The sequence below is a fragment of the Mirounga leonina genome, unplaced genomic scaffold, assembly GCF_011800145.1.
Source record: "Mirounga leonina isolate KUSES-001 unplaced genomic scaffold, KU_Mleo_1.0 Mir_169, whole genome shotgun sequence".
Taxonomy (NCBI): Eukaryota; Metazoa; Chordata; class Mammalia; order Carnivora; family Phocidae; genus Mirounga; species Mirounga leonina.
This window is the reverse complement of record NW_023270431.1, coordinates 18,490,391-18,507,059: the sequence shown is the minus strand read 5'-3', so window position 1 is coordinate 18,507,059 and position 16,669 is coordinate 18,490,391. Positions and strand designations below refer to the sequence as shown.

The window sequence follows — 16,669 nt, the reverse complement described above, 5'->3', positions numbered from 1 at the left end:
CTCCTAATTTGCTGTGGCAGGCAGTCATTCGATCCAATTTTCAGCAGCAATTTAGATTGAGTATGTGCGACATTATTTGCCATTATATTCAGCTCTAGGATATAGTTGATAAAAAAAAAAAAAACCCAAAACATATCCCAAGCATCATTAGAGAATAAGTCTTTTTGGTATGTGTCTGATAAAAAAGAGCTTTAGAATAAACATAATGGAAGGGCCTAACTATATATGCATTTCAAGTACCATAGGTGGTCCTGATAAATTATTCTAAAATAATTTAGCACATTTACAGGAGAAATGAATACAAGTGATAAAATAACATTCTGAGAATGGCTACAGAAAAAAACCAAAAAACAAATAGTTCGTGTCCCCAAATACCTATGAATTTCATTTTGCCTTAAAGAGCATACTTGGTTGAGAGTCTGCATTGTGTGAGGAATATTGCTCTGTAATAACTGGACGATTTTGCTGAATTCAGCTTCTGGCATTCAGAAGCTGGCATTCAGAATCTGGACATCAAGTCCAGTCGCAGGGTAAACATATCATCACTGCTAATATTGAGAGAGGTTGGAAGAAGAGGGCATGAACTCAAGAAAAATAAATGAAAATGAGATAAAAAAAGAAAGGTGAATGCAGAACCTGATCAGGTAACATAGAACAAAAAATAAAGTGAAGAAAGAATGCTCAAGACCATTTTTATCACATGAAAAGGAAGATAAAAAATAGTGTAACACTGATGTATTATATGTTGGCTAACTGAATAAAATAAAACAATTAAAAAAATAGTGTAACACGTTCCAAATAGCAAAAGTCCAGGGATAAGTAAGAAAAATGGCCATGTCTCTGTAGATAGATAAATATTTAAGAATATAGTGACTTCAAATATGTGACCCCTGCTGGGGATGAAAAATATTTATTGTAGTGATTATTTTTTATATTTCTGGTTTTTATTATCAATGAATACTTTTGTAACATATGATAACTTTTTAAATATTAAAGACATTATAAATATATTTGAAATATAACTTCATGGTACCTTCTCAGCTCTGTCAATCTCTTCTACTATATAACACAAGTGATTTTTGTACACACCATACCCTCAAGGATAAGTCACTTTAGTCTATGTGCTGCCGAAGCGAGCACTTGGATAAGTCACTTTACAAAGAGTGCTTTAAAAATTTTTGTTCTGAAACAGATCTCTGCTAGAGTTTTGTCATATTTCTTTTCTTTCCTGAAAGTCAGGCAAATTAATTTAAGAGGGATAAAACCAGTTTTCTGATATGAACTTGAGTCATTATTGGTAAATACACATCAATTTAAGGGGGTCAGCAGTATAGATCATGCATAAAACATCATACTGAATAGTTAAATGTGATAAAAGCAAAATGAATGTTTATGTGAGGCAACTGGGTTTCATTTACTCTCTTTATAACATCATTTGAAATGTATATATATATATATATGGCATATGAATTTATAGGAGAAATCAATTATATTATTATGTGTATATACTCCTCCCGTTAGTAACACACTAACGTATCACAGTTTCAGAGAAATGTACCCTAGAGAAAATGCTGCTATTCTTCATGGAAAAATCCATGAATAACATTATGCAAAAATTAATTTATGATAAATGATTTAAATCTAGAACTCGGAATAGCTTATTCAAATGCCATCAGAAAAGAACACCTCACCCGCAAAAAGGAGTCTAGGGATCCATTCTCCATATATTCCACCACAATCATTACTGGTCTGCCTGCAAAAAGAGCAAGGGAACACACAAGGATTAGAGCAATTACAGAAAGATGTGCTGCAGTTAGAGATCTCCAGCTGTGGCAGCTAAATTATTTGTATTTTATTAATAGGAACTTCATTTTCCAACATGCTTCTACAAAAGTCTTAATATTATACATAGGCATCTCTCCATTTTTTATAGCATTATTTCTGTTGAGTTCATAAAAAGAACACGAATTACAAAGGAATTAAGAATTTCCTTTTCTAAAGCCCTGCCATCGGTTATTTAGATTATGTTCTCTTTGTCCTGAGCTTTTCCTTAAAAGACCGGCGACAAGCTCAAGTGAGGCTTCACGTAGTTACCGAGGCTGCTCTGGCAGTTGTGGTAACTTCTAGAAACGTTAGACCGGGCATTTCTGAAATATTCCTAAGGCAAAGCAGAGAGGAGAAATTTATAAATTCTCTTTAAGAAATTATAAAGCATCAGTCATAGTCTGCTTTTAAGGGCTTCTAAGTGGAAAAATGTCAGCAGATTGATGAATGCCACAAAGTTGGTGGGCTCTGCAATAGTTCCTGATCATATCTTTATTGGACATAGATTAGATCAACATAACAATGATGACAGTACATGAAAAATAAGTAACTCTGACTTTGTAGTCTAGTAAGAAGCTAAAATCCGAAACTGAACATCATTTATTTCTTCTTTATCATATCTATTGGCAACTGTTACAGTTCCCAATACCTCTATTAGGTAGAATATTTGACATAAATAACTTAGATTTGTTTCAAAGAAAAGAATCTATTTGTTCTGCCAAATTGCTCAAGTTTAAAAGATAAACTCATTTCAGATGAAGGGAAAATGATATTTACCTGAAATAAACATGTATGACACATTTACTTTTTACTTCTGTATTTCTTGCTTCTCATTGAAATTTTTAGCAATTGAATCTGCACTGTGCACAGACGTTTTCCCTCATGAGTACAAAAAAAATCTGGAAAGAAATTATGTGTACCAATGATGGAAATATTAGATCTCATCTTGTAATTCATGTCCCTTTTATGAACTCAAAGCCTTATGGGTTAAAAAGGCTGACTGTAACAAATTAGTACAATGTCTGCAAAGGCTAGATTTTATATTTGAATCTATATTTTAAAGAAAGATGTGATAAAGGTTAAATGTAGTAACAAAACTCCCAATTTATCATGCATAGTACCAGAATCCAAAGAAATTTTCCATTTTGGTGGATTTCCATAATGTTCCTCAAAGTCATTAATTTCACCCAAATATAGATACAGAACTTTATCAGAAAATACTGAGGTCAAATGAAGTGTCCACACTCTTGTAGCGAGGATCTAGAAGATCCAGGTTTTAAATCTGACGGTTTGTCATGAAATCTTTTATTTGACTATTGGTTTTAGAGAGCTTGGAAATAGGAGCCTGATGGATGCAAACACTTGGTTAGCAAGATAGGGAAAATAAAAAATCATTTTTTATACTTAAATATGAAAGTTCTGAGACCAGTATTCCAGTTTCAATGATAATGGATCATGGAAGTTAAGGGGAAACACTGGGTTACTACAGAGGCTGCCTGGGTTCACCTGCCCAGAGTCACATCATTTTAACCTACCTTGGCCATTGCTGCCAGAGAAACATGTTTAGTTTAATAAAATATATACTCTCCCTAAGAATGTCAGTCTTGATACAATAAAAAAACTTGCAAGCACTTCCCTTGTATTGATACAAATTATTATTAGCCCTATTACACAGATACAGAAATTGGAGGATAGAAAATTACTTGCCCAGAGTCAAGCAGCTGGTAAGGCAGAGTGTCTCAGAACTTAAGCTCTTAACTTTTATGCCATAGGTGCCTCTCAGACATAATTTATAGATCAAAGCTGTAAGGTTCATCCTCCCATGCTGGACCTCATCTCTCCTAACTAGCCCTACTGTCTCCTGTTCCATTAGCTGTCATTATCATCTATACTGGTTCAATCCTCTGCTTTTCCTTTTGGTATTCCCCTGCCAGGATAATCTACCGATTTGCTTCTCTCCCTAATCTCATCCCACACCTTCCCAGAATTTATATACTGCACCTCTTCCTTGAAAGTCCCCATGGTGATATTTCCTATAGTGGCATTCCCATCACATCTACTGTCTGCATTATGAAATGTTGTGCCTGGTTCTATGTTAGGTTGTTTTTCTCTCTTAACTTCCCATAGATGCTATGTATCCCCATTCACTAAGTTTCTCAAAGCCATGTCCCATAAACCTGAGCAGAGTAGTTGCTTTATAGTGACGAGATGATTTTTCTCAATGATTTTCCTAATTCCTCAAAGGGTAACACTGAAGTATTTGAGCAAGATCCTAATCTATGTGAATACCAAGTACTTTGAAATAGGTTCTATCTATAACTCCTTGGGAGATACTTTAGGCAATCTTGAAATTCATCAGTGATAAGTTTCATCTTCTCATTAAGGATAATAAAGAGTCAAATGAAGACTCCCCCAGTTTCTTGTGAATTAGAAGTTTCACACCTGAGCTCTGCATCTTTTGTATTTTGTGCAGTCACATCAATTTAGAGCTGCTATTATTAAACTAAGGGGCTGTTTTATTAGAATACTGCTGGCATCTAACCTGTAATTTGTTTCCTAGTGATTTTCTATAGGGAGGTTAGCTACACTGTGAAGATTACAAGCAACCTTACAGTCTATGATCATATTTTATAATCAACAAAATAGATAAGTATAAGGGAAATTATGACAGGATGGTATTCAAATATGTGGCTAGGTGACAGAAGTCTATTGGTAAACAGTGCTTTGTCTTATTTTCAAGTATGTAAAAATTATATAATACATTATTGCTCTTGGAAAATATATTTGGAGGTGATTAATTCTTTTTATATTTTCAAGATATTTCAGCTTTTTTCACCTTTTTTTTTTTTTTTACAATTTTAGCCAGTTTCCCAAAGACCTCATGTCACAGAATTAACTTAGTATGTGCACTGTACTGAAGTCAGAGGACAAACTCCAAGATTCTTGAATGTTAGTCAAGCCTCAAAATCCCTAGACCTTTTTTAGAAGCCTCATCAGTTTGCTTTAAGAGATTTTGAAAACCACTTCTACAAATCACACAAAAAGTGAATTTCTTTCATTTTCCTTCAAAAATAGCCCAGAAATGGTTATGTATATCTTAAACTGCACTGGAATCAAAACCTTGGAAGAAATCACTTATTTATATCCTGAACACAATGAATCACAAAATCCCAGATCATCTTTTTACTGTTAGAGAGAAAAAATATTTTCTTTAATTGGGACTTCAATGGACTATTGACTAATGCTTTTTTTTTTTTTTCCTTCCAAATCTGCAGTTGCCCAATACTTAAGATGATTTTGATATGGGTGGTGTTGAGAAACCACATACATGATGGTAAGAGTATATTTTTCTTGTGTTGTTAAAGAAAACAGAAGAAAAGCATTCTTCAAATGTTCTAAGGAAACTTGGAGAAAATATTTTGTGAGTGAAATAGCGTTTTTGTTTGTTTGTTTGCCTCAAGAAGGTCTGTGAAAGAAGGGGATTACAGAAATTTAATATTTTCATAAAAGTAATGAGTTTTTGCTGGATATAGTATTTTGTATCGGCTTGGCCATTTCTAATATGCTGTCAGTAATATTAAAAATCTAAACAAATCTCAATGACCTCCAAACTCTGTTACAGATTTAAATCAATTCTAGCTTATTTAACATTATATCATGTCTATATTTTCTCTACCATGTAATAAAATTTGTGGTGATAACTTGGATTGACAGTTAGGTTGCTTGTTTTTTTTCCCCCAATTGCAATTCCAGATATTTGGAGCCAGTTATTTTTAACCTATTTCTACGTCCCCCATTTCTGCTGTAGAGATAGTGAATTACAGTTATAATCTCAAATGGATTTGAGAATAAATAATTTTCTTATCCCTCTAAGGCATTCAAAAATATGGATGCCATAAATTTGAACAAAGTTATAATATATTTTCATTCACAAGATAGGTACTAAAACTGGGGAATGATTTTCCCTTAGACTGTTGCCTGGTCATTATCAGATTGTGTCCCAAACGAATCTTATGCTCAAGTGAATTCAAATCAAGTCTTTTAACATTTCCTCTGAACTCTCTTTCCCTCCTATATTCCTGTTGGGATTAAAACATCCCTATCTGGAGGAGGAGCAAGGTGGCAGAGTAGTAGGAGACCTAAATTTCATCTGGTCCCAGGAATTCGGCTAGATAGGGATCAAACCATTTTGAACACCTACGAACTCAACAGGAGATTGAAGAAAAGAATAGCAGCAACTCTCTGAACAGAAAAGCGACCACTTTCTGGAAGAGTCATATTCTATCCCTTCATAGTAGTTAACCTTATTTTTGGTATATATATAAGTTGTTCTCTCTTTAAAATTTTGGGATACAGTTTCTTCTAACAGACCAAAATATACCCTAAATCTCTAGTGTATGGCTTTGTTCTAGTCTCTTGCCTGATTACATTATCTCCTTTTTTTTTTTTTAAATTTCTCTTCTTTCTTTTTTCAACCAACTTCTTATCAATTCCTTTTATAAAATCTTTTATAATTTTCATCTTTACAGTCATATTCTATCCCTTCATAGTATTTACCCTTATTTTTGTACATATATAAGTTTTTCTTTCTTTAAAATTTTGGGAGGCAGTTTCTTCCAACAGACCAAAATACGCCCAAAATCTAGTCTGTGGCACTAATCTATTCACCAGCCTGATCATATTCTTTTTTTTGGTCTTTTTCTTTTTTTTTTCTTTCCCTTTCTTTTCCCACAGTTTTGGTCTCTTCTGATTTGTTTAGTGTATATTTTTGGGGGGTTGTTATTATGCTGTTAGCATTTTGTTCTCTCATTCAACTATTCTCCTCTGGACAAAATGACAAGACGGAAAAACTCACCTCAAAAAAAAGAACGAGAGGCAGTACTGACTGCCAGGGACCTAATCAATACGGACATTAGTAAGATGTCAGAACTAGAGTTCAGAATAATGATTATAAAGATACTGGCTGGGCTTGAAAAAACCATGGAAGATACTAGAGAAACCCTTTCTGGAGAAATAAAAGAACTAAAATCTAACCAAGTCGAAATCAAAAAAGCTATTAATGAGATGCAATAAAAAATGGAGGCTCTAACTGCTAGGATAAATGAGGCAGAAGAGAGAATTAGTGATATAGAAGACCAAATGATGGAGAATAAAGAAGCTGAGAAAAAGAGAGATAAACAACTACTGCATCACGAGGGCAGAATTCGAGAGATAAGTGATACCATAAGATGAAACAATATTAGAATAATTGGGATCCCAGAAGAAGAAAGAGAGAGAGGGGCAGAAGGTATATTGGAGCAAATTATAGCAGAGAATGTCCTTAATTTGGGGAAGGAAACAGGCATCAAAATCCAGGAGGCACAGAGAACACCCCTCAAAATCAATAAAAATAGATCAACACCCCGACATCTAATAGTAAAACTTCGAGTCTCAGAGACAAAGAGAAATACCTGAAAGCAGCTCGGGACAAGAGGTCTGTAACCTACAATGGCAGAAACATCAGATTGGTAAGAGACCTATCCACAGAGACCTGGCAGGCCAGAAAGGACTGGCATGATACATTCAGAGCACTAAATGAGAAAAATATGCAGCCAAGAATACTATATCCAGCTAGGCTGTCATTGAAAATAGAAGGAGAGATTAAAAAGCTTCCAGGACAAACAAAACCTAGAATTTGCAAACATGAAACCAGCCCTACAAGAAATCTTGAAAGGGGTCCTCTAAGCAAAGAGAGAACCTAAAAGTAACATAGGCCAGAAAGGAACACAGACAATATACAGTAACAATCACCTTATAGGCAATACAATGGCACAAAATTCATATCTTTCAATAGTTACCCTGAATGTAAATGGGCTAAATGCCCCAATCAAAAGACAGAGGGTATCAGGTTGGGGATAAAAAAACAAGAACCATGTATATGCTGTCTGCAAGAGACTCATTTTAGACCCAAAGACACGTCCAGATTGAAAGTGAGGTCGTGGAAAACCATTTACGATGCTAATGGACACCAAAAGAAAGCTGGGGTGACAATCCTTATATCAGACAAATTAGATTTTAAATCAAAGACTATAATAAGAGATGGGGAAGGACACTATATCATACTTAAAGGGTCTATCCAACAAGAAGATCTAACAATTGTAAATAGTTATGCCCCCAACATGGGAGCAGCCAATTATATAAGCCAATTAATAACAAAAAAACACATCAACAACAATACAATAATATTAGGGGACTTTAACACCCCCCTCACCTAAATGGACAGATCATCTAAGCAAAAGATCAACAAGGAAATAAAGACTTTAAATGAGACACTGGACCAAATGGACTTCACAGATATATTCAGAACATTCCATCCCAAAGCAACAGAATACACATTCTTCTCTAGTGCCCATGGGACATTCTCCAGAATAGATCACATCCTAGGTCACAAATCAGGTCTCAACTGGTACCAAAAGATTAGGATCTTTCCCTGCATATTTTCAGACCACAGTGCTTTGAAACTAGAACTCAATCACAAGAGGAAAGTCAGAAAGAACTCAAATACATGGAGGCTAAAGAGTATCCTACTGAAGAATGAATGGGTTAACCAGGAAATTAAAGAAGAATTAAAAAAATTCATGGAAACAAATAAAAATGAAAGCACAATTGTTCAAAATCTCTGGGATGCAGCAAAGGTGGTCCTAAGAGGAAAGTATATAGCAATACAAGCCTTTCTCAAGAAATAAGAATGGTCTCAAATACACAACCTAACCCTACACCTAAAGGAGCTGGAGAAAGAACAGCAAATAAAGCCTAAACCCAGCAGGAAAAGAGAAATTATAAAGATCAGAGCAGAAATCAATGAAATAGAAACCAAAAGAACAGTAGAACAGATCAACGAAACTAGGAGCTGTTTCTTTGAAAGAATTAGTAAGATTGATAAATCCCTGGCCAGACTTATCAAAAAGAAAAATGACCCAAATAAATAAAATCATGAATGAAAGAGGAGAAATCATAACTAACACCAAAGAAATACAAACAATTATAAGAACATATTATGAGCAACTATATTACTACAAATTAGACAATCTGGAAGAAATGGATGCATTCCTAGAGATGTATAAACTACCAAAACTGAACCAGGAAGAAATAGAAAACCTGAACAGACCTATAACCACTAGAGAAACCCTTTCTGGAGAAATAAAAGAACTAAAATCTAACCAAGTCGCTTTCCACTAAGGAAATTGAAGTAGTAATCAAAAATCGCCCAAGAAACAAGAGCCCAGGGCCAGATGGCTTCCCAGGAGAATTCTACCAAACATTTAAAGAAGAATTAATACCTATTCTTCTGAAACTGTTCCAAAAAGTAGAAATGGAAGGAAAACTTCCAACCTCATTTTATGAGGCCAGCATACCTTGATCCCAAAATCAGACAAAGACCCCATCAAAAAGGAGAATTACAGACCAATATCCCTGATGAACATGGATGCAAAAATTCTCACCAAAATACTAGCCAATAGGATCCAACAGTACATTAAAAGGATTATTCACCATGACCAAGTGGGGTTTATATCTGGAATGCAAGATTGGTTCAACATCCGCAAATCAATCAATGTGACACAATACATTAATAAAAGAAAGAACAAGAACCATATGATCCTCTCAATAGATGCAGAAAAATCATTTGACAAAGTACAGCATCCTTTCTTGATTAAAACTCTTCAGAGTGTAGGGATAGAGGGTACATACCTCAATATCATAAAAGCCATTTATGAAAAACCCACAGAGACAATCATTCTCAATGGGGAAAAACTGAGAGCTTTCCCCCTAAGGTCAGGAATACAGCAGGGATGTCCACTATCACCACTGCTATTCAACATATTACTGGAAGTCCTAGCCACAGCAATCAGACAACAAAAAGAAATAAAAAGGCATCTGACTCAGCAAAGAAGAAGTCAAACTGTCACTCTTTGCAGATGATATGATACTTTATGTGGGAAAACCCAAAAGACCCCACCCCCAAACTTCTAGAACTCATACAGGAATTCAGTAAAGTGGCAGGATATAAAATCAATGCACAGAAACCAATTGCATTTCTATATACCAACAACAAGACAGAAGGAAAATTAAGGAGTCAATCCCATTTACAATTGCACCCAAGACCATAAGATACCTAGGAATAAATCTAACCAAAGAGGCAAAGATTCTGTACTCAGAAAACTATAAAATACTCATGAAAGAAATTAAGGAAGACACAAAGAAATGGAAAAACGTTCCATGCTCATGGATTGGAAGAACAAATATTGTGAAGATGTCAATGCTACCTAGAACAATCTACACATTTAATGCAATCCCTATCAAAATACCATCTACTTTTTTCAAAGAAATGGAACAAATAATCCTAAAATTTGTAATGGAACCAGAAAAGACCCCGAATAGCCAGAGGAATGTTGAAAAAGAAAAGCAAAGCTGGTGGCATCACAATTCTGGACTTCAAGCTCCATTACAAAGCCATAATCATCAAGACAGTATGGTACTGGCACAAAAACAGACACATAGATCAGTGGAACAGAATAGAGAGCCCAGAAATGGAACCTCAACTCTATGGTCAACTAATCTTTGACAAAGCAGGAAAGAATGTCCAATGGAAAAAAGACAGTCTCTTCAACAAATGGTGTTGGGAAAATTGGACAGCCACATGCAGAAGAATGAAACTGGACCACTTCCTTACACCACACACAAAAATAGACTCAAAATGGTTGAAAGACCTAAATGTGAGACAGGAGTCCATCAAAATCCCAAAGGAGAGCACAGGCAGCAACCTCTTTGACCTCAGCTACAGCAACTTCTTCCTAGAAACATTGCCAAAGGCAAGGGAAGCAAGGGCAAAAATGAACTATTGGGACTTCATCAAAATAAAAAGCTTTTGCACATTAAAAGAAACAGTCAACAAAACCAAAAGACAACCGACAGAATGGGAGAAGATATTTGCAGACATATCAGATAAAGGGCTAGTATCCAAAATCTATAAAGAACTTAACAAACTCAACACCCAAAGAATAAATGATCCAATCAAGAAATGGGCAGAAGACATGAACAGACATTTTTGCAAAGACATCCAAATGGCCAACAGACACATGAAAACGTGCTCAACAACGCTCGGCATCAGGGAAATCCAAATCAAAACCTCAATGAGATACCACCTCACACCAGTCAGAATGGCTAAAATTAACAAGTCAGGAAACAACAGATGTTGGCAAGGATGCAGAGAAAGGGGAATCCTCCTACTCTGTTGGTGGGAATGCAAGCTGGTGCAGCCACTCTGGAAAACAGTATGGAGGTCCTCAAAATTTGAAAATAGAGCTACTGTATGACCCAACAATTGCACTATTGGATATTTACCCCAAAGATACAAATGTAGGGATCCGAAGGGGTACATGCACCCCGATGTTTATAGCAGCAATGTCCACAATAGCCAAACTGTGGAAAGAGCCAAGATGTCCATCAACAGAAGAATGGATAAAGAAGAAGTGGTATATATATATAATGAAATATTAGGCAACTATCAAAAAAACCGAAATCTTGCCATTTTCAACAACGTGGATGGAACTGGAGGGTATTATGGTGAGTGAAATAAGTCAATCAGAGAAAGACATGTATCATATGATCTCACTGATAAGAGGAATTCTGAATCTCAGGAAACAAACTGAGGGTTGCTGGAGTGGTGAGGGGTGGGAGGGATGGTGTGGCTGGGTGATCATCATTGGGGAGGGTGTGTGCTATGGTGAGCGCTGTGAATTGTGTAAGACTGATGAATCACAGACCTGTACCCCTGAAACAAATAATACATTATATGTTAAAAAAAAAAAAAGAGAGAGAGAGAAGATAGTAGGAAGGGAAAAATGAAGGGGGGAAATTGGAGGGGGAGACGAACCATGAGAGACTGTGGACTCTGAGAAACAGACTGAGGGTTCTAGAGGGGAGGGCATGGGGGAATGGGTTAGCCTGGTGATGGGTATTAAAGAAGGCACGTATTGAATGGAGCACTGGTTGTTATACACAAACAATGAATCATGGAATACTACATCAAAAATGAATGATATAATGTATGGTGATTAACATATAATAAAATAAAATTAATAAAAAATTCATTATCTATCTAGTTACCCAGGTTTGAAATCCTACTGTAATATTGGACTTCTCACTTTATCAAGCCCCTGTTAGTCTATAAGTTATTCAGTTGTGCTAATTCTATATAAAATTATTGCTGCCCATATTCTGCCTTTGTTTTCTCTTGCTTCACTTATTACAAAAATTCGTTATTAGTTATACTTGCTAATGCTTATATAACCATTATTACAAACATTTAATGATGCATCAAACATTTTTTTTTTTAATTTTATTTATTTGAGAGAGAGAGAATGAGAGACAGAGAGCATGAGAGAGAGGAGGGTCAGAGGGAGAAGCAGACTCCTTGCTGAGCGGGAAGCCCGATGTGGGACTTGATCCCGGGACTGCAGGATCATGACCTGAGCCGAAGGCAGTCGCTTAACCAACTGAGCCACCCAGGCGCCCCACATCAAACATTTTTTTTAATGCCTATTGTATATCAAGTACTCCTCTGATTTCCAAAGAGTCATCCTCAATCAGGGGTGCCTGGGTAGCTCAGTTGGTTAAGTGTCTGACTCTTGATTTTGGCTCAGGTCATGATCTCAGGGTCATGAGATTGAACCCTGCATCAGGCCCCGTGCTCAGTGTGGAATCTGCTTAAGATTCTCTTCCTCTCCTTCTCCCTCTACCCCTCCGCCCTCACATATGTGAGTGTGCTTTCTCTTTCTCTCTCTCTAAAACAAAACAAAACAAAACAAATCAAAACAAAACAAAACAAAATAAAACAAATCCTCAATCAATACAAGACCCTTGCTTTCATGGAGTGTATAGTGGAAAGGAGAACGGAAATAGGTAAACAGTCAATTACTATAAAGGGCTAATGCCTCATCTCCTCCTTTAAAAACCTGTTTTACTTATTGTTTTGTTTGCTGCAGGATTAAAGTCTAAACTGCTTGGCAATAAATTCCTTCACAGTCTCTCCTCTGCCTTTGTTCTCGTGTCATTTTTACCTCCCCTAAGTCCCCTACTTCCTGTTTTTCAAATTCTCTAGGGGACTCATCATCCTGGAAGTATGACTTTACTTGTATCTCCCTCTCTTTCCTGGAAGACTGCCTTCTCACTGTAAAATCATATACTTAAAAAGGAAAAAGTAGGGTTTAAATACTGTCCCCATTGTCAATTCTATGAATCACTTTCCCTTTTAGGAAGACCTGGTTATTTGCTTTCTTCTCCCTTTACATCTTAATCAAAGGATTGTATGACACATTTATGGTATGGTATTGGTGTTTACTATGGACATGTCTGCCTCCCACTCTAAAATGCCCAGGAGGTCAGGAATTGTGCCTAGTTCTTCCCAGCAAATTTACTGTTGAGCACAGAACTAGGCACAGGATAGGTACAAAATTTCATTTTTTTGAATGGAATGCCAGAAGGAATACACATATAAAGATGTTCTCTATGACTAATTCTAGACCAAGAGTTACTGAAATAACAGAATGGCAAATCAATAAATCCTAAATTCTTTGCCTTGTACAATATATGGATTTGAAGACAAAGAAAACTTCAAATTTTAGCCCTACTGCCTATTAACTACATGATCTTGGGCAAGTTATTTTCGCTCTCTCAGTTTTTGCATTTATAAAATGAGGATAATATTACCAACTACATATGGGTTTCAAAGAATTAGATGAGAAAATGTATAGTTAGCACAGTGTCTGGCAATCGTTGGCACTTAAAAATGTTGGTGTACATTTGCTTTCCTTCCTTTTTGTGCACAATTATCTGCTTCCTCCTTATATTTGTCCATCATGTAGCAAAAAATAGTTTTATAAAAATGGATCATTTCCATATTTTATTGTAGTTTAGTATTGACATGAAAATTCTTTTATATCCTATGGCAAAGTAAAAATGACCACTAGTTACACATTTTATTTAATATAGTAAATTCCCAATTTTAGCACTGAAATTCTCATGTCTCAGGCAAATTTGGATGGTTGGTTACCGTATCCTTTGTGTGCTCAGCACAGTGCAATTAGAAGTTGTGGGATTAGAGTCGGATAATGTGATATTGGAGACTTTTCCACTTTGGACAAATGACCGTTCATAACTCACTTATGTTACTGCCTGTCTCCTTATACCTATGCATTTGTATATTTGTATATTACATATTATTATATAATAACACTTTCTCCATTGTGTGATATGTGAGATTAAATGAAATATGTTTAAAACACAGAGAATAGTACATTACATTAAATACTGAATCACCCAATAACAGCTTAGAGAATGAATGGATAAATGCAAATATCACATCTTACCTTACTGGCTAGATGTTGAATCCTAAACTAAGAAGTGGCTTTCCGAGTTAAAAAGATTCATAACTGAAATGCCTACAGTCAGTATATTTAGGAGCTTCCTTGATGGCCTCAAAAGTCCATTTAAATCCTATGCACCTGATTTCACTCATATTTGGAACATAAGGAATAGTGAGGAGGACCACAGGGAAGGGAGGGAAAATTGGGAAGAAATCAGAGAGGTAGACAAACCATGAGAGGCTCTGGACTCTGGGAAACAAACTGAGGGTTGTGGAGGGGGTTGGGGGATGGGGTAACCGGGTGATAGGTATTAAGGAGGGCACATGTTGAGATGGGCACTGGGTATTATATACAACTAATGAATCATTGAACACTACATCAAAAACTAATGATGTACTATATGCTGGCTAACTGAACATAATTAAAAAAATCCTATACACCTGAAATCGACAGGTTTGAAGTTGCTTTAAAGAACAAGATGGTTTCTCCTAGAGTAGAGTTACATAATCAAAATGGGTATTTTCTTATTTTAAATGACATCCTATAACATATAGTTTCTTGGGAATAACTAGTGTAAGAAATAGATTCTAATTCCTATCTAAACAAGCTATTCTGCATCTTCTGTACTCTACATATTTGTACCTATAACAATATGTTTCATGGTTAATTTGGAATTGATTTTTTAAAAATATATTTTTAAGGATTTTATTTATTTATTAGAGAGAGAAAGAGAGTGCATGCACAAGCAGGGATGGTGGGAGAGGGAGAAGCAGGTTCCCCACTGAGCAGGGAGCCCAACCTGGGGCTCAATCCCAGGACCCTGGGATCATGACCTGAGCTGAGGGCAGACGCTTAACTGACTGAGCCACCCAGGCACCCCTGGAATTGATTTTAACTTTAAAGCTATTTGAAACTCCTGAATCTCTATGATAACTATGTTGATTTGGTTCTATGCTTTGTCTTAATTTATTTATTTTGTTTTTTAAATTTAGATGTGATCCAAATGTCCTAAGCGAAATGCTGAAGAATAAATTATTTTATCCAATGACAAAAACAGCTGAGCAGAAATTAAAAGGAGGGATTGCATTTCTGAAAACTGTGGCATTTCTTAATCTAGATTTGTTTCAGAGTAAATGAAAGGTGTGAGGCTAAAGAAATGAAACAATTTTCCTGCCAGTTCCAGAGAGCAGTGGCATACCATCTGCATCAATTAACTTCAGTAATATTCAGTACTATCCTTTCTACTGAAAATTACCATATGGGCAAAAAGACTTCTCCTTAATTAGAAGTGTCTTGTTGACAATGAAAGTTACTGCCAAAGATGTCTAATGTTAGATTTTGTTTCCACTACAAGACAGTAACCATATTGCAAAATTTTAATAACATATGCATTTTTTTTAAAGATTTTATTTATTTATTTGAGACAGAGAGAATGAGAGAGAGCACACGAGAGGGGGGAGGGCCAGAGGGAGAAGCAGACTCCCTGCCGAGCAGGGAGCCCGATGCGGGACTCGATCCAGGGACTCGATCCAGGGACTCCAGGATCATGACCTGAGCCGAAGGCAGTCGCTTAACCAACTGAGCCACCCAGGCGCCCCTAACATATGCATTTTTAAGAATGGCTTTCTTGATGTTGTACTGCATCCATATTTACAAAAGTATTATAATGACAATGATCAAATTAAAAGTATATGTTTTGAAATTATCTGATTCAGGACTTTGCTTTCAACCATTGTGAAAGAAATGATTATACAATATTTAATTGATTATTTCATATATAACTGATTATTGTATGATCAATTATTTAATTACCATTAGGTAGCAATGAACGAAATGCATTAGACAATTCTCATAACTTGAAATACTGTGTAATATATAAGTTAAAAACCAAATTAAAACAGGGGTGCCTGGGTAGCTCAGTTGGTTAAGCGTCTGACTCTTGATTTTGATTCAGGTTATGATCTCATGGGTCATCAGATCGAGCCCTGTGTCAGGCTCCATGCTCAGCGGGAAGACTGCTTGAAGATTCTCTTCTCCCTCTGCCCCTCCCTCCATTCTCTCTCTCTAAAATAAATAAACAAATCTTTAAAAAAATTAAACCATGCATCAAATAAATAATTTTATCCTGTCTTTGTTTTATTTTCTGTGAAAACCTTTTTGTGTAGACAATTTAACAATAGATGATACTACATCTAAATCAGCACATATGTAATGACTAACTTTAAAAAATAAATTTTTCAATATGCCAGGGACTGTTCTAAGAGTTTTACATGTGTTAACTCATTTAATCCTCATACCAACCCTTGTGGTGGGTTTAATTACTAGTTCAGTTTAACAGCTCAGATTACAGATGCACTGAGAGTTTAAGTAACTTGTCCAAGGATGCACAGTGAGCACGAGCAAAGGTTTGAATCCAGGAGATCTGGCTCCAGAGTCTGGGT

General features: G+C 35.8%; 1 protein-coding gene across 1 annotated transcript in view; it reads right to left on the bottom strand.

The window, feature by feature from the left end:
* Window positions 1-16,669, bottom strand: part of EPHA6 (EPH receptor A6) — an 833,709-nt gene that overhangs the window by 124,502 nt on the left and 692,538 nt on the right. Inside the window, exon 13 of the mRNA XM_035015180.1 lies at window positions 1,692-1,753. Within this exon, the coding sequence (XP_034871071.1) occupies window positions 1,692-1,753 (62 nt within the window). The remainder of the gene's footprint in view (window positions 1-1,691; window positions 1,754-16,669) is intronic.